This window comes from Helobdella robusta (genome assembly GCF_000326865.2).
Source record: "Helobdella robusta unplaced genomic scaffold HELROscaffold_13, whole genome shotgun sequence".
Taxonomy (NCBI): domain Eukaryota; kingdom Metazoa; phylum Annelida; class Clitellata; order Rhynchobdellida; family Glossiphoniidae; genus Helobdella; species Helobdella robusta.
Genome location: NW_008703718.1, coordinates 2,249,645 through 2,264,614, shown reverse-complemented (window position 1 = coordinate 2,264,614; position 14,970 = coordinate 2,249,645). Strand labels below are relative to the sequence as shown.

Sequence of the window (14,970 nt, the reverse complement as noted above, 5' to 3'; positions counted from 1 at the left end):
GTTTTCTTGCTCTCTTCAATGTTCGCCAGTTCGTAGCTTACCAAAATGTATTCAAGCTGTTACAATACAAAAGTTTATTCGAGTTGTTACAATACAAAAGTGTATTCAAGTTTTTACACTACAAAAATGTACTAAAGTTGTTACAATACACAAATGTATTCAAGTTGTTACAACACAAAAATGTAGGCATGTTGTTACATTGGTTCAATGGATGTTACTAGTCAAAATGAAAATGACAATATTCTAAGCAGTTTCATCAATGTTTTGGACAAACAAGTAAAATAATGAAGTAAAATAAAATAAGTAAAATATTATGGTTTGAATCTTTTGTACAGAAATTTTTTCTTAGATTTGAAAAATTGATAACCCAGAAAAATTCCTCATTTTTGTATTTCAAAAGATTTTTTGCCGTTATGAAAAGTAGAAGATAAAATGTGTGCTAGCTGACTTTGGGGAATGAGGCATTTGAGAGATGGCTCCAAGCATTTCCATCCACTGAAATGTGATAACACTTGTTTTGCCTCTTTTTCCAGTCGGAGAGAATAATGTTCTGGAAGAAATTTTTTATAGTAAACTTGGTGAATGATAGTTAAAATATCACACACCCCTAACTCCACAAACACTCAAGAGGTTTTCAGCAGTAGTAGCAGCAGCAACAACAAGAATATAGAACAATGAAGAAATAGTTAATGACCATAATGTGAATGGATGGAATCAAGCTTGAAAGTTATAAAATATATTCATGTGGTCATTCAAATTCTCTCATAATGGCCATCTCTTTAATTGCTTTATTAGATCATTTGGCCGATCGCAAATCATTTTTATTCAGTAGATGCTCGTTTCAATTTTTCCCGTTCAAACGATTTAAAATATGATATATTATTATTATTATTTTTATTATTGTCTTTTTCTTCTTATTACTATTATGATTTTTTTTACAAATATTTATAAACTTCGTAATAATTTTCTGTTCATTAATTCGTTTATTTTTAATTCAGACGTTAAATCTATGTTCATTCATATGTTCATCTATTTATTCCTTCCTTCTTTCATTCATTCGTTCGTTCGTGCGTTCTTTCGTTTATTCATTCATGCGTTATTTCGTTTGTTGCTTCATTCTTTCATCACTCGTTCATTCATTTATTGGCAAGTTCTTTCTTTCGTTCATTAATTCATTTGTAAGTTCTTTCTTTCGTTCATTAATTCGTTCTTTCGATCATGAAATTTTTCCACTTTCCTCCACCGCCCATTCATTACTTTGCTCATTTGTTCGCTCCATCCTTTCTTTATTCTTCTCCTCATGCATTTTTTCAACACTCCATTATTCAATTATTTATTTATTTATTCATCAATTCATCCCGTTTTTTATTAGTTCGTTCTTTCAATCATGCATCAATCTGTTCTTGTCAGCTGATATCATGATAGATATTTGACTTGTTGTCATGACATGTTAGAAGAATGTCAGATCTGATTTACATAGAAGTTTTTACGAATTCACATTTGAACAAACATACAAATACTCATAAACTTGAATGAAAAACAAATCAAAACATTATTTGCATCATTGGAAGTATTATCAAAGACAATCAATCATTCATTTATTTATTTGAATGTTTAATGTCAAACGTCTGTAAAATAATCAGTAGTAAACATTAAAACAACGCAGAATGAAAGCAAAACATCTCGACTACACTCCAGAATGCAAGAATGAAAGCAAAACATCTCGACTACACTCCAGATTGCAACACATCATACGTGGAATAATAGGGAAGGAGCCAGCGTACCAACGCACGACTTGCTTCACAACGTTGTTTCTATTCTACAGACTGCGCCGGGCAAATTAATTTAATTGACACCTCGCTTCCTTATTTTGTTATTTTCTTTCATATTTCTTCTCTTTGTTTCTCTTTTGTTGTTTTCATCATGGTTATTTCTTGTTTTCAGACTTCTTTGTCTTTGCAACTCTTTCTTATGTGTTTTTTGTTTCACATAATTTGTTTGTTCACGCTTCGTTTTCACGTCAAATTAATTATCTATTTCTTATTAGATCTGTCTCAAATCAATAAATTTTGAAATTTTAAATTGTCTCATGTTTGTTATTTTGCTTAAAAAGAGAAGCAGACTACAAAAATATTTTTAAAACGAAAGGACACATCAATGAATTACAACTAGAACCGCAAAAACACGCAATTCAAATATTTTTAACAAAACACAACGACAATACAATACCAACAATACAAATAAAACCGCACAAATACTAATACAACAACACAAATACAACGACAAAGATGCAACATTACAAAAACGACAACAAAAATGTTGTCAAGAAAAAAGGCACAAACCTAAACAAGCCATCTTATTGGTACATAAACACAAACTCAGTCACATCTGAAGGCAATGTATATTAATGCAATGGAATATATTAAAAAAACTTACATACATACAAATGCAGAAAAATCCTTTAATTTGTAGCCCATGCATCAACAAAGCTTGCCTAAACAGAATTAAACGCATAAACAGTTCGGAACATTTCCTAATAAAAATGCCTAAATGCACGCTTGTACGTTTAAGCTTCTAATCAAATATGAAATCAATAACAAAGAGCAAATTTTCAACACACAAACATGCACACACATTCACTCCATTCGTTCACAGAGCCGATATAAGCCTTACTAGGTGGGAGGCTTTTCAAAGCGACAAGAAATATCAAAATTTTGACGGGCCGACAACGTTTGTATTTTACAGGTTCAATTGATTTAAACAACAAATAACTATACCTACTATAGCCTCTGTTAAAATAGTTTTATTTGTCGGCAATAAATTTTTAAAAACCTTGGCGGAAATTATTGTTTTGCCTTTTTTTAATATGGAAAATATACAAGAATCTCAATTCCTTCGTTGCTCCAGGGCCTTCAGATCTGCCAAGCCGTCTTTGTACGTAAACATCAACATTGTCATCAACTCGTTTGTATAACAATGTTTGTTATGTTTCCATAATGTAATCTCATTATGAAAGCAAAAAACAAATTATGCGCATAACACAAACTTTTGAACATTGAACATAACAGACAGATAGAAACAGTTAAAAAGCCGAAGATTGATAGAGGAACAAAGCACTTGCAGACCAGTAAGCATTTAGTAAGTTTTAATGCACCTCATGGCTTCCTAATTGCCATTCAACACAAACGCACATTGAAAATAATCTCTAACAAATTAGCCGATTTACCGTTCTTGCGTCGTGTGTGTTTGATTTTTTTGTGTGTTTTAGGATACCAAAAGCAGTTTTTTTTCAAGCGAGGCAAATAAACATCTTAAGCAGTATCATACAGGTGAAACAAACATGCTAAGTCACAAACATGTAAAAATACAAACTAAACAACGGTGCAAACATTTTAAAATAAAAACATGCAAAGATACAAATATACAAAAATACAAACATTCAAAGATAAAAAACAGGCAGAGATAGAAACATACAAAAATACAAACATTCAACGATACAAACAATGCGTACAAACAATGAGTATAAACAAACACATGGATGAACAACGCCTCAAGTGAATCCATCCACGCCATACTCATTCCTATGAGATAGAAATAGAGTTAAGGGAGAAAAAAAGTGAGGGGAAAAGAAAAAAGTGACAGAAATAGTCAGAAAAAGGAAGAGAGAGAGAGAGAGAGAGAGAAAGAGAGAGAGAGATAGAGAGAGGGGGGGGGGAGAGGGAAGAGAAAGGGAAGAGCGATTCAGTACATAGAGCGTTATTAATTAGAATGAACACCCTACCTACCAACTAAATAAGACCGTTTGTATCTCCACCAAAGAATTGATTCGCCATTTTTATTTAAATTTTTCCAAATCATCAAAGACAAATTTATGCGTATTGCACAAAATAATGCGCCTACATACTAGCTCTTGATATTCAAAATCGACGTATCACAAAAAATACGTGCCTGTACAAAAATGTTTCCCAAGTCGAAGCAACAAAAATAGCAGAAAGGAAGTTTCTATAAAAGTTACAATATTGCTTGGTGGATGTCGTCGTCTGTTCTTCAAATAATTCTCCTTCAAATGTTCTCAACCCCGGGCGGATCACTCAGCCAATACTCTTCTACATATGTTCTCTTTTTTTTATTATTTCACTTACTGTTCATTTCCATATATTATTTTTACATGTTCTTTTATATCAATCTATAAACAATTTTCATACATCGTTTTTCTTATATTCATCTATACATATAGATTATTCTACATAAATTTATTTTGTCTAATAAATTTATTTTGTCTTATTTATTTTGTCTTTCGGCATATGTCTTATAAACTTCCTTGTATCTAAAATTGTGAAATACATAAGCGTTTTACACAAACACACCATACAAAACTATTCACGTACTCTAGTAAAAAAAATAACTTGTGTGTTTTTTCTCTAAGTTCAAGTGTGCGAAATGGATTGATTTTTTTTATGTTTTTTGTTAGCATTTGTATGTACGTACATCTAATATTTCATTTGATTCATTTCTTCTGTGTCCAAACTCTTTGATTGTTTTAAAGAAACAAAAAAATATTTGCCATATAGCACTCTTACAGTTTAAAATTTTTTAAAAGGATGTTTAAGTTTAAAATAAAGTGTTAATTGAAATGTTATTTAAGTAAATGTTTTATGGCGTATGTATCATTTTATGTTCTCCCTGACAAGTTCTTGAAACAATTCATTTATAATAGGCAACGTACTTTTTGTTAGTAACAGTTTCTGTTTTAATGAAATAATTTTTGTATTTGGATATTTTTAATGCGTGTTTGTATGTTGTTGCATCGTAACGTTTTTATTTACTAAAGCAAATAATTGTACTGCCACATGTTTCTTATACTGATACATTTTTTGTAACGACTCTGTTTTGTATTGAGTACATTGTTTTGTTTCACCTCCAAAGATATAGTATCCAGAAAGTATCTAGAGCAGAATTGTTATCTTATTTAAACTCAAAACTTAATTAGATGGCCCGAGCACAAGAAATCCTTTCACGCTTCAGTGCATTTAACCTTCTGTCCATTTTGCATTCGTTTTTTTTATTCTCACTTGCTCGGTCGTTAGGTCGCGTGTTTGTTCTTTCATTGGTTCATTTATTTTTTTTATCTATTCCCTGCTCCGTCATTTGTTCATCCGACCTATTGTTCACGCGCAGTCAAGTTCATTAGTTTGCATGTTTGTTCATTCACTCGTTCATTCAATCATGCATTAATTTATATATTTTTGTTTATTTATGAACTTTAAAAAGAAAGTTTTTATTTGTTGTTATCAGAGGCTAATTCATGTTTGTCGAGTTGAAATATCGTAATCACATGCATTTATATTTGTAGCATTTAAGGAACATCTTTAGTAGAAAATGTATAAAGACATTTTTACCTAATCAAATGTATACAATTTCAACGGAAAGTACAATAAATTTGTAAGAGACAAAATTTTTTTTTATTTTTTGGTGCTAAAACAATTTTTAACATGTAAACCTCTACACGTTTGACAGAATTGCATTATAAGGTACAAAATAATTTGATGTTATAACTCGTTTTCACTTGAACACAAAGCTCATACAAACAAACTTAAACAATCATTTGGTGCAAACAAACTAATGAATCGCTGCTCAAATCTGTATTGACTTATAATCTCAGTTCACTTTTAATTGCATCAATCTTTCTAGTTTGTCTCAAGCTGGGTACATTTTTCAGTGCACTAATTATGTATATAAATAATAATAATAATAATAAAAATATTACATCAGCTTCTTCTACTACAACTACTACAGGTGCATTTTTTACCGCTACAACTGGGCGGCGTGGTGGTGTAATGGCTAGGACACCTGGTCATGATGTTGCTGTCACTGGCTTCGAAAGCAAGAGAAATACGTTGAATATAAACTAGCAAAAGCTTATATTGAATACATTGAGACAAACGAAAACACATTTGCACAGCGCACACTTATTAACAAGCACTTCAACGACGCGGGCAAGCCCTTTAAAGTACATGCATGTACCAACCAACCAATCAATCAACCAACCAACCAACCAACCAACCAACCAACCAACCAACCAACATGCGATAAATCTCGCCTAGTTGAAGTTTTTCCGGGGTAGAGAGTAAGTAGAGACAGTTAAAAAATGATGATGATTTTTTGAAACGATGAATGAAGCTTTATATAAGTAGGTAAGTATTGATAAAATATTAAAAACAACGTTAACAGTACTCCCTGACTAACTGTTTTATATTGATTTTGGTTTGATTTTAGTTTTTCATCAATGAAACCTTGTTCTCTAGCTTAGTACAATATTTAAAAAGTGACAAAATTTGACAAAATTGTTTCGCTTTTATATATCTGGCAGAAATAATAAAACATTATTGACAAACGCTGATACTCATGAAAGTTCAATATTTTTATTGGTATAAAACATTTTTAATTAAAATTATTCACACTAATTCTAGCGAAATGATGAATTTTGCTGTTAGTAGAATATTTTCAGCAAGAGCGAGCTACTTTCGACTGCAATTCATCGCTGATCAAATGAACTGTAAACTCGCATTCATAAGCTTCTGGACATCAAACTTCACGTTAATCTATTACACAAGGTCTTCAAACCGCCCAACAAACATAAATTACTTTCCGTGAAAATTAGAAATCCCTAATTAGAAACAATTTCCTTTATCCCTCTCCGTTGCTATATATAATCAATATGTTGAGATACTTTTTTAAAACTTTTAAATTGCTTTTAATAAAATTTACTTCAATTTGAAGCAATAACGCCTTGAAATATTTAAATGATGGAGTTCAAAAGCATAGACACACCACACACACACACACACACACACGCACACACGCTACACACACACACACACACACACACACACATTTCTAGATACCTAGAATCAATCGCCATCAACCAGCAGCATCTTATCTCCCCTTATTTATTCATGCATTTTCATTGCCAATACATCGTCAATATTGAGAGTATTTTATTCACTGTTTGTTCTGAATAACTCATTTCGATTATGTGGCATGTTATGGCACTAGAATATAATAATTTTTTTTATTTATTTACTTCCAAAAAATAATTTTATAAATTATTGATGTATTAAATTATTTTATTTTTGAAAAATTTGTTCATGCCAAATTTGGCTACGGCAAATCAAGCGATTATGAATAAATATTGAAGTAAAAATTAAATAATTATGTAGGCATAACGATAAAATAGTGTACTTTGAAACAAAAAAAAACAATTAAATAATATTATTCGATCTTATTTTGAATAAAATATCATAAATGTTAAAGATTTGTTTTGACTCAAAAGCAAAAAAAACCTGAAAAATAAAATATTTCAATTGTGTTTATTAAAGGAGCCATAAAGACTAGCACGCCGGTTTAACATTTCTATCCATCTCAAATTTCGCTATGTTGAAATTTAATTATTAGAAACATATAAATCGGTTAAAAATTAAAATCGGTTAACACCTACAAACTGTTAATATTCACAAATATTTTCCCAAACAAACACAAAATTACAACCTAATTTGTTGTAATAAATATTCTACCAACTGTTTAAAAAAATAAAACTTAAGCAATAACAATAACACCCTGCAATAACCACACTTAGCAAAGACAGTGTAGACGGTAATGGAAATAACAGTGGATTGGAAAGTGGTGGGTTGCAGGCAAAAATTACATTAACTCAATTTATCATCCTCTCCGTTGTCTTTTCCTTTTCATCGTCGTCATCGTCGTCACCATCAACGTCATCATCGTCTTCATTCACCAACATCGTCATCGTTGTCTTCATCATCATAAACATCAATCGCATTGACATTACCATAAAGAGTTAATTCATTTATTAACACTAATTATTTCCCCAAATGATCTGAGTTAAATTTGCATTAGTTCTATGTTTTTATCCTTCTCATTTTTATAACATTATTTTTTCATTTTCTTTCTTGCATTGACGATGATATCTGATGATAAGATGTCATGATATCTGATAATAAGATGTCATATCTGATGATAAGATGTCACATGATACCTGATACATGATCATGGGGTGATATGGAAAAGAGATGGCGATCAAAATGATGAAAACGAAATTAGTTAATAGATGCATCACGCGATATTTCTGATCATCAAAGTAATAAAAATTTTCAATAACAATGATAAAATGTAAAATGTAAATCTATGATGATAATAAAAATAATAAGTAAATAATTAATAAAATCAATCTAAATAAAAAACATCAACTGACTGACCTGCGACTATGACACTTGTGTACATGATGGCGTCATTTGAAACTTCAGCAACCAAATGTTATTTTTATTTATTTTAATATAAATTTATTAAAAAAAAATTAAAAGGTGGTAGCAGAGAGCAAGAATTGAAAGGAGTTATTGTTATTAAATATAATGTTAAAAGTTTCTTGATGAAATTTTTATCAAATATTAAATGTAAAAAGAGCTTAAAATGTGAAACAGATGAGTCGCACACACACGCACGCGCACACAAGCATGCACACACATACACACAAACGCACACACACAAAATACACGCAAACGCACTCACATACTCATATGCATATATTAAAAATTAAAAAAAATTAAAAACGGAAAATAAAAAGCAGCTGGAATAGTTTGATGGCCAGCATTTACAGATTGATAGTTCATCAGCAAAGTGATAATAAAACACGGAGGCAAAAAAGGTTATGTCTCGGAGATGTTAGGCGTTAGTTCAAAGTATAAAAAACATAAAAAATTGATAATTTCTAAATTAAACCCATATATTTCAAAAATAAAAAGTTATGAATTCGAATTTAAGAGAAAGCAGATTTTTATTTTGTACAGACACTTTCGATTTCATGCTTTATTTGTTGGTGAAACATTTTTAAATTTCATTTCAGTATCAGGTTCCAAGCCCTGTTTAATTGTTTAGAGTAGATGGTAGTTATTAAATATAAAAGTTGAAAATTGTTGGTTAAATGACACTAGAAGTGTAAAATAAACAGAAGTGGTCGTCATTATAGCATAATCTTCATGATGCAAACAATTTCGAATGTGGATGGCGTTGAATGTTTGGCAGTCTGGCTGCTTCACGTTTGGTGAATGGTTTGTAGGATAGTTGCTGAAAAATTTTTACTGATTAATATATTTTCCATCAAATGAAATTTTTATCAATTTTTTTAAACCAACATAAATTTTAATAGTTTTACATTCTATTAAAAAGCGTTCCAATTTTTAAAGATTTGTCCTTTTACTCCATAACTACTCGTTTAATGCACTCCAGATATAAACGCTGAAGACAGGATATGTGCCAGTGTTGGGGGTCACGTAAATATATTTTTATTACGTTGAACAATCTCCAAACAGCTGACAGTGAACGGACCACATCCATCGTATTATACAATTGTTGGCCAGTAGCTTAATGTTAGCACATGCATGTATTTGTGGTTTTGTTGTGAACATGTGAAGCTTTAAAAGACAACTTGTGATTGAAATAAGTTTGCAGTACATCTAGATTAATTAGATTGTAGAGCTTGCAAAATTGTGAAAAAATGATCTTAAAGGATTTCACATAACCTTATCAATCTTTTTATTACAATGCATACTTATTACATTTTAACTTGAACGCCATACTTTGAGAAACCTTTGCAACACTAAGTTTTATTATCTAAAATACCGACCGGGTTACATGGCAGACATTTATGAAAATATATTTTTAAAACTATCAAATAATGCTAATTAAAATTATCAGCTGATCAGCCGTAATTCATTAAAAGATTTTGCCTTATTATAAAAAGTTGCACATATCTCGATGCACATAAACATTGAGAAACATTCCTGCAAACCTAGCAATGGCATTTAATGATAAGCCAACATGGATGGTGACATCAACATCTTGTGCTGCAACATCAACATATCATTAGATGGAAATAATTTCTTCACGTCATAACACGTCACATGTAAAGGTCGGCGCACGAGAGAGCCTGGCGATCGATGATTCTCAGTGGCGAAATATTTTTTATCTTTCGCGGTCTGCCTACCTGGCTGACTGGCTGACTGGCGTCAGTTTGTCGTTTGCAGGGAGATTTCCATCTGAAAAGCACAACTCAGGTTATTGGATAATTTGAAAAATATTCGTGGATGACATCTTTAAATTTAAATTTTATAGATGCTAATAAGTAAAAACAAGCTCAAAATTATGATTATTTTAAACGTTAATGGAGTTGCATTAATTATAATTTGTTTTGAATTTTAAAAATATGACAAAAACAGAAAAATATTATAATAATATAAGCACATTGAAATAATAAATAAATAAATTTCACATCATCATTAATTAATCAGTGACAACTCAAAGGCGTCAAGAATTTTATTCAAGAATTAAGTCGAAAGTAACCAGAAAGAAATTTAAAAACAATCAGGCTTGCCTAACCTAACATAGAAATAGCATGCAGACGCAAATTGCCAACATCAATTTCATTCCTTCAATATCAATATTCCCATTTTTTCACTTCATTTATGACAAAATCTTTCATATTTATGTTTTGAGACTACATATTTTTTTTCAATTATTTACACACAGACATACACAGACACACACGACACACAAACAAAAACACTTGCACACCTACACAGTTACACACACAACACAAAAACATCAGCACACACATGATTCATATACACACGGACACATACACACACGGACACATACACACGAGTATATATATATACAGAAATATATAACGATGAACCAATGAAACTTTCACAGAAATTTACATAGTATTAGACAAATTTATGCAATTCGCATTGCCCCAAATTTGTCCATTGTGTGGAATCACATTCAAGAAATTACAAATAAAGATCGGCGCACACACACGCACACATATACACACTGTTGAATAGATGTAGGTAGATAGATGAAAACAAACACGCCATACACACACACACATACACACACACAAACACACACGTTATATTACATATATATATATATATATATATATGTGTGTGTGTGTGTACGGTACATGTAGAACCAGATATAACAGATATTTGAGGCATGTGTACGTTCCCGATCCTAACATGTTATCATTCTCCTTTGACAGAAAAACTACTTCTGCAAGCAGCAAGCAGTCAATAATAAATGCAAATATGTTTAGCGCTGCAGAAATAAACATGCTGACGACAGGAACGCCATCTTTAGCGCAATTTTATCCGGAGAAACAAAATTCAATATTGGTCACTAATTGTTCTCAGTCAACTTTTTTTTACAAGGCATTTTAATAATTTGTATTTGGTTAATGGAAATAGAGATGAAAGCTTTTATTAAGATAACTATGAATATCTGCTGCTGATAAATTTTGTCAAATAATTTTCCACCTAACTTTATATTCCAATATTCTTGTCAGTTTTTAATTTCAACCCTTCTGAATAGATACATTGTTCTCTTATAAATAACCAAATGTCCGAAATGACTAATTTTAAAATTAATTTTATTTATCTTATTGTTTCATACTTAACAACATACTTTTAATGAATTTTATCTTTCAAATTTTCAACAACTTCAAGTAAAAACATTAACATCATCCCAGCCTTCATAATCATCATCCGTCCGTTGTCAACATCGTCATCATCATTAAACATTTCCTTACAAATACTAAACTAGCTCACCATCGTCACCAACAAAATCACCAAAAGATGTCATCAGCATGATGATGGCGAAAAATTAATTATCACATACGACCTCATTATCCGATTCATTGATCTACAGTTCAATTCAAATTAAATGCATTCAACGCACGCACCTAGCGCATGTCCAACAGATGATATTTTAAATAAAAAATCAGATGTTTTGGAGTTTGATTTTTTTTGTTTTTTCTTTCTTTATACATACGCACGACACACACACACACACACGCACACCCACCCACACACACATCCACACATCACATCTACACACATCCACCCACACACTTACCTACCCATCCACCTCTCACACACATTCACACGCACACACACACAACACCCACACAAACACAAATTCATATGAAAACATTTACATACATCAACTGAAATATTTAACTTTAAAAACACCTATGCAGGCCCATGCATGCATGCACGCATACTAAACATATGTTTTTAAAATCTGCATTTTTCAATCATCATCATCCTCTTCAGATAGAACACTCATTACTTACTATTGTCGTTATCGTTTTTATAAAAATTGACCAGTTTGTATCAGCTTTCCATCATTTTGTTTTACCGCCAACTCTCCTTTTTTTTTTATAACTTTTGTTACATTTCAATAGAGTTGTGCTATTTCACTTATTGCAGGGGTGGGCAAATTTTTTGCTGTGAGGGCCGCATTGAGAACTACTTTATTTTTGAAGCCTTTATACTACTTTATACTATGTACCTTAATAGCAACATTTTTCGACCCGGGGGCCCGGGGGAGAGCTTTTTAAGATTTGTGGTTCGGGCCGTAGATTGCCCTTCCCTGACATATTGTATTAAAAAATTCTTCTTCATCCTCGTTATTGTACCACCAGCAACCGGTATCATTAAATTTTGATTGTGGTTAGCGTTTACACGACCTCATGCTTGTCGTCATCATCATCGCCATCAACCTTATCACCATCATCTTCGCCATCGTGGTCATCGTCTTCATCATCTTCAACATCATCCAGCGAACATATGCGTAGAGTATGACTGGCATATCGACAAATGAAATGCAACTCAATCATGCTTAAGTAGAAGATGATGGCTAGAATACATATATACATGTATGTAAATATGTATGCATGTATGTATGTATGTATGTGTGTGTGCGTGTATATATGTATGTATGTATGTATATATGTATGTATGTATGTATGTATGTATGTATGTATGTATGTATGTATGTATGTATGTATGTATGTATGTATGTATGTATGTATGTATGTATGTATGTATGTATGTATGTATGTATGTATGTATGTATGTATGTATGTATGTATGTATGTATGTATGTATGTATGTATATATGTATGTATGTTAAAACCAAAACATGATGAGTGACACTGAACCGTCAAACATCAACTAACAAATGTATTAACACTTTGATTTGTCGTTAATTGCACATGTCGGCATTCAGTTGGATATTTTCAAGCACACAGACACGCAGGAACCGTTGCAACAAGCACGAAATGTGATTAGTTGCGAAAAACAGTTCCCTGCTGTCGTCTGATCTGACGCTGATCATTTTACATATTGCCTTAAGAAATTTAAGGGTGTTGGGGTCCATCGGGCCGAGAACCTCGATACATATTGGCAAGAATTCCATCGAGGGGAGGGCATTCCCATATTTTTTTCATTTTCTCGTCCGCTGCCCTGGCCGCGGCCAAACCGCATCCTTTACTTGTCAGGTTTACATATCGTTTGGCAAGGGTGCCAGGGACCGTAACATCCCACGCCAAACATCTACCGGCTTTCTAAGGTATTAGTGTGCATCCGTCCGGGCGCCTACCATCATGCGCAGAAATGCCGGATGGTTCCTTGAGAACTGGGATTGAAGCCTTGGAGAAGAGCCGACAAATGTTAAAGGTTAAAGGTTACTCTCTCTCTCTTTTACGTTAGCCTCATAGGTTTCAACGACAAACACACACAGCATATATGAATACGCGTGCAAACCACGCATCATACACATTGCATATGATAAGCGGGGATGTCTTTGTATTCGAACCCAGTCATTGCAATAGCAAGACCAGGCGCCTTTAACTATTGAGCCATCACGCCGCCCATGTAGCCGTAGATGTAGTCGTTTAATGCTGAGTGACGTAGTTGACGGCCCCCAGGCGACAAACCAAACCGTGGTGCCCAAACTCATCCGCCCCAGCGCCACATTGGCACGTGTACTTATTTTGAATGACCAGGCCAAGTCTGAAGCCAATGGCAAATCTCACAGACTCGTCGTCAAGCCTGTATGTATGTATGTATGTATATGCATGTACGTGTGTGTATCTGTATATCTGTGTGTGTGTATATATATAGGTAAGTGGTTACGTAATTTTTGAAAGAAGATGATTTGTGGAAGAAGACGACGATGACGAGAGGTTGACAACCGACAGCTAACGTTTAAAGCACTTTAGAGATTTCCCACCTACTTTTAAAATGTTCAAAAAATTTAGCAATTAAAAATATGAATGCGCTTTTAAATTGCGCTCTCGAATCTCAATTTTAATCTCGAAATCATTTTTAATCTTATTTGTTATCGCTGATGATGATTTCACCGTTTTCACCGTTTCACCGATTAATCATTGCTCTTTTGATTCTTCACTGCCACTTTTTTCGCCGTAGTAGTGAGTCATCATTAAAGTTATCACGCTTCATCATCATCACTGTCATGTCATTATCATCAACTCGAAAATCATTTTAGGCGTTAACAACGAGCCATCCTCATCATCCTCCTCATCATCATCATTTGTGTCGTCTTCGTCGTCGTCATCATCATGATCGTCATCATCATCCTCATCATCGTCGTCATCATCATCATCATCACCATTATCGTCATCTTCATCATCATAATCACCATCATCGTCATCATCTTCATCATCATAATCAGCATCATTATGAGGCAACATTTTATTGCTAGTAATATCCTAATTCGTGAAATTCAAGAAGCCACCTTCATCATCGTCATCGTCGTCGCTATCGAACCGTTGAACTCTTATGCGTGGGTGTACGAATGAATGACTAACTGAATGACTGAATGACTGAATGACATACTGAATGAATGAATGAATGAATGAATGAATGAGTGAATGAATGAATGAATGAGTGAATGAATAAATAAATGAAAGACTGTACTTATGTGTATGTCTAAGTGTTTGTGTGATGGTGTGTACGTCTGTACTGACTGCATCAGCTTCTCGGTATAATCACGATCTTTATAATCATTTTTTAATCATAATCA

The 14,970-nt window shown here is 32.6% G+C and overlaps 1 protein-coding gene across 1 annotated transcript; it reads left to right on the top strand.

Moving 5' to 3' along the window:
• Positions 1–12,426: 12,426 nt before the first annotated feature.
• Positions 12,427–14,746, top strand: HELRODRAFT_168375 (hypothetical protein; the record flags this gene model as incomplete). The annotated part of the gene is made up of 3 exons (XM_009014238.1): positions 12,427–12,571; positions 13,215–13,494; positions 14,620–14,746. The coding sequence occupies 3 exons, from the start codon at positions 12,427–12,429 to the stop codon at positions 14,744–14,746; spliced, it is 552 nt and encodes a 183-aa protein (XP_009012486.1).
• Positions 14,747–14,970: the final 224 nt, after the last annotated feature.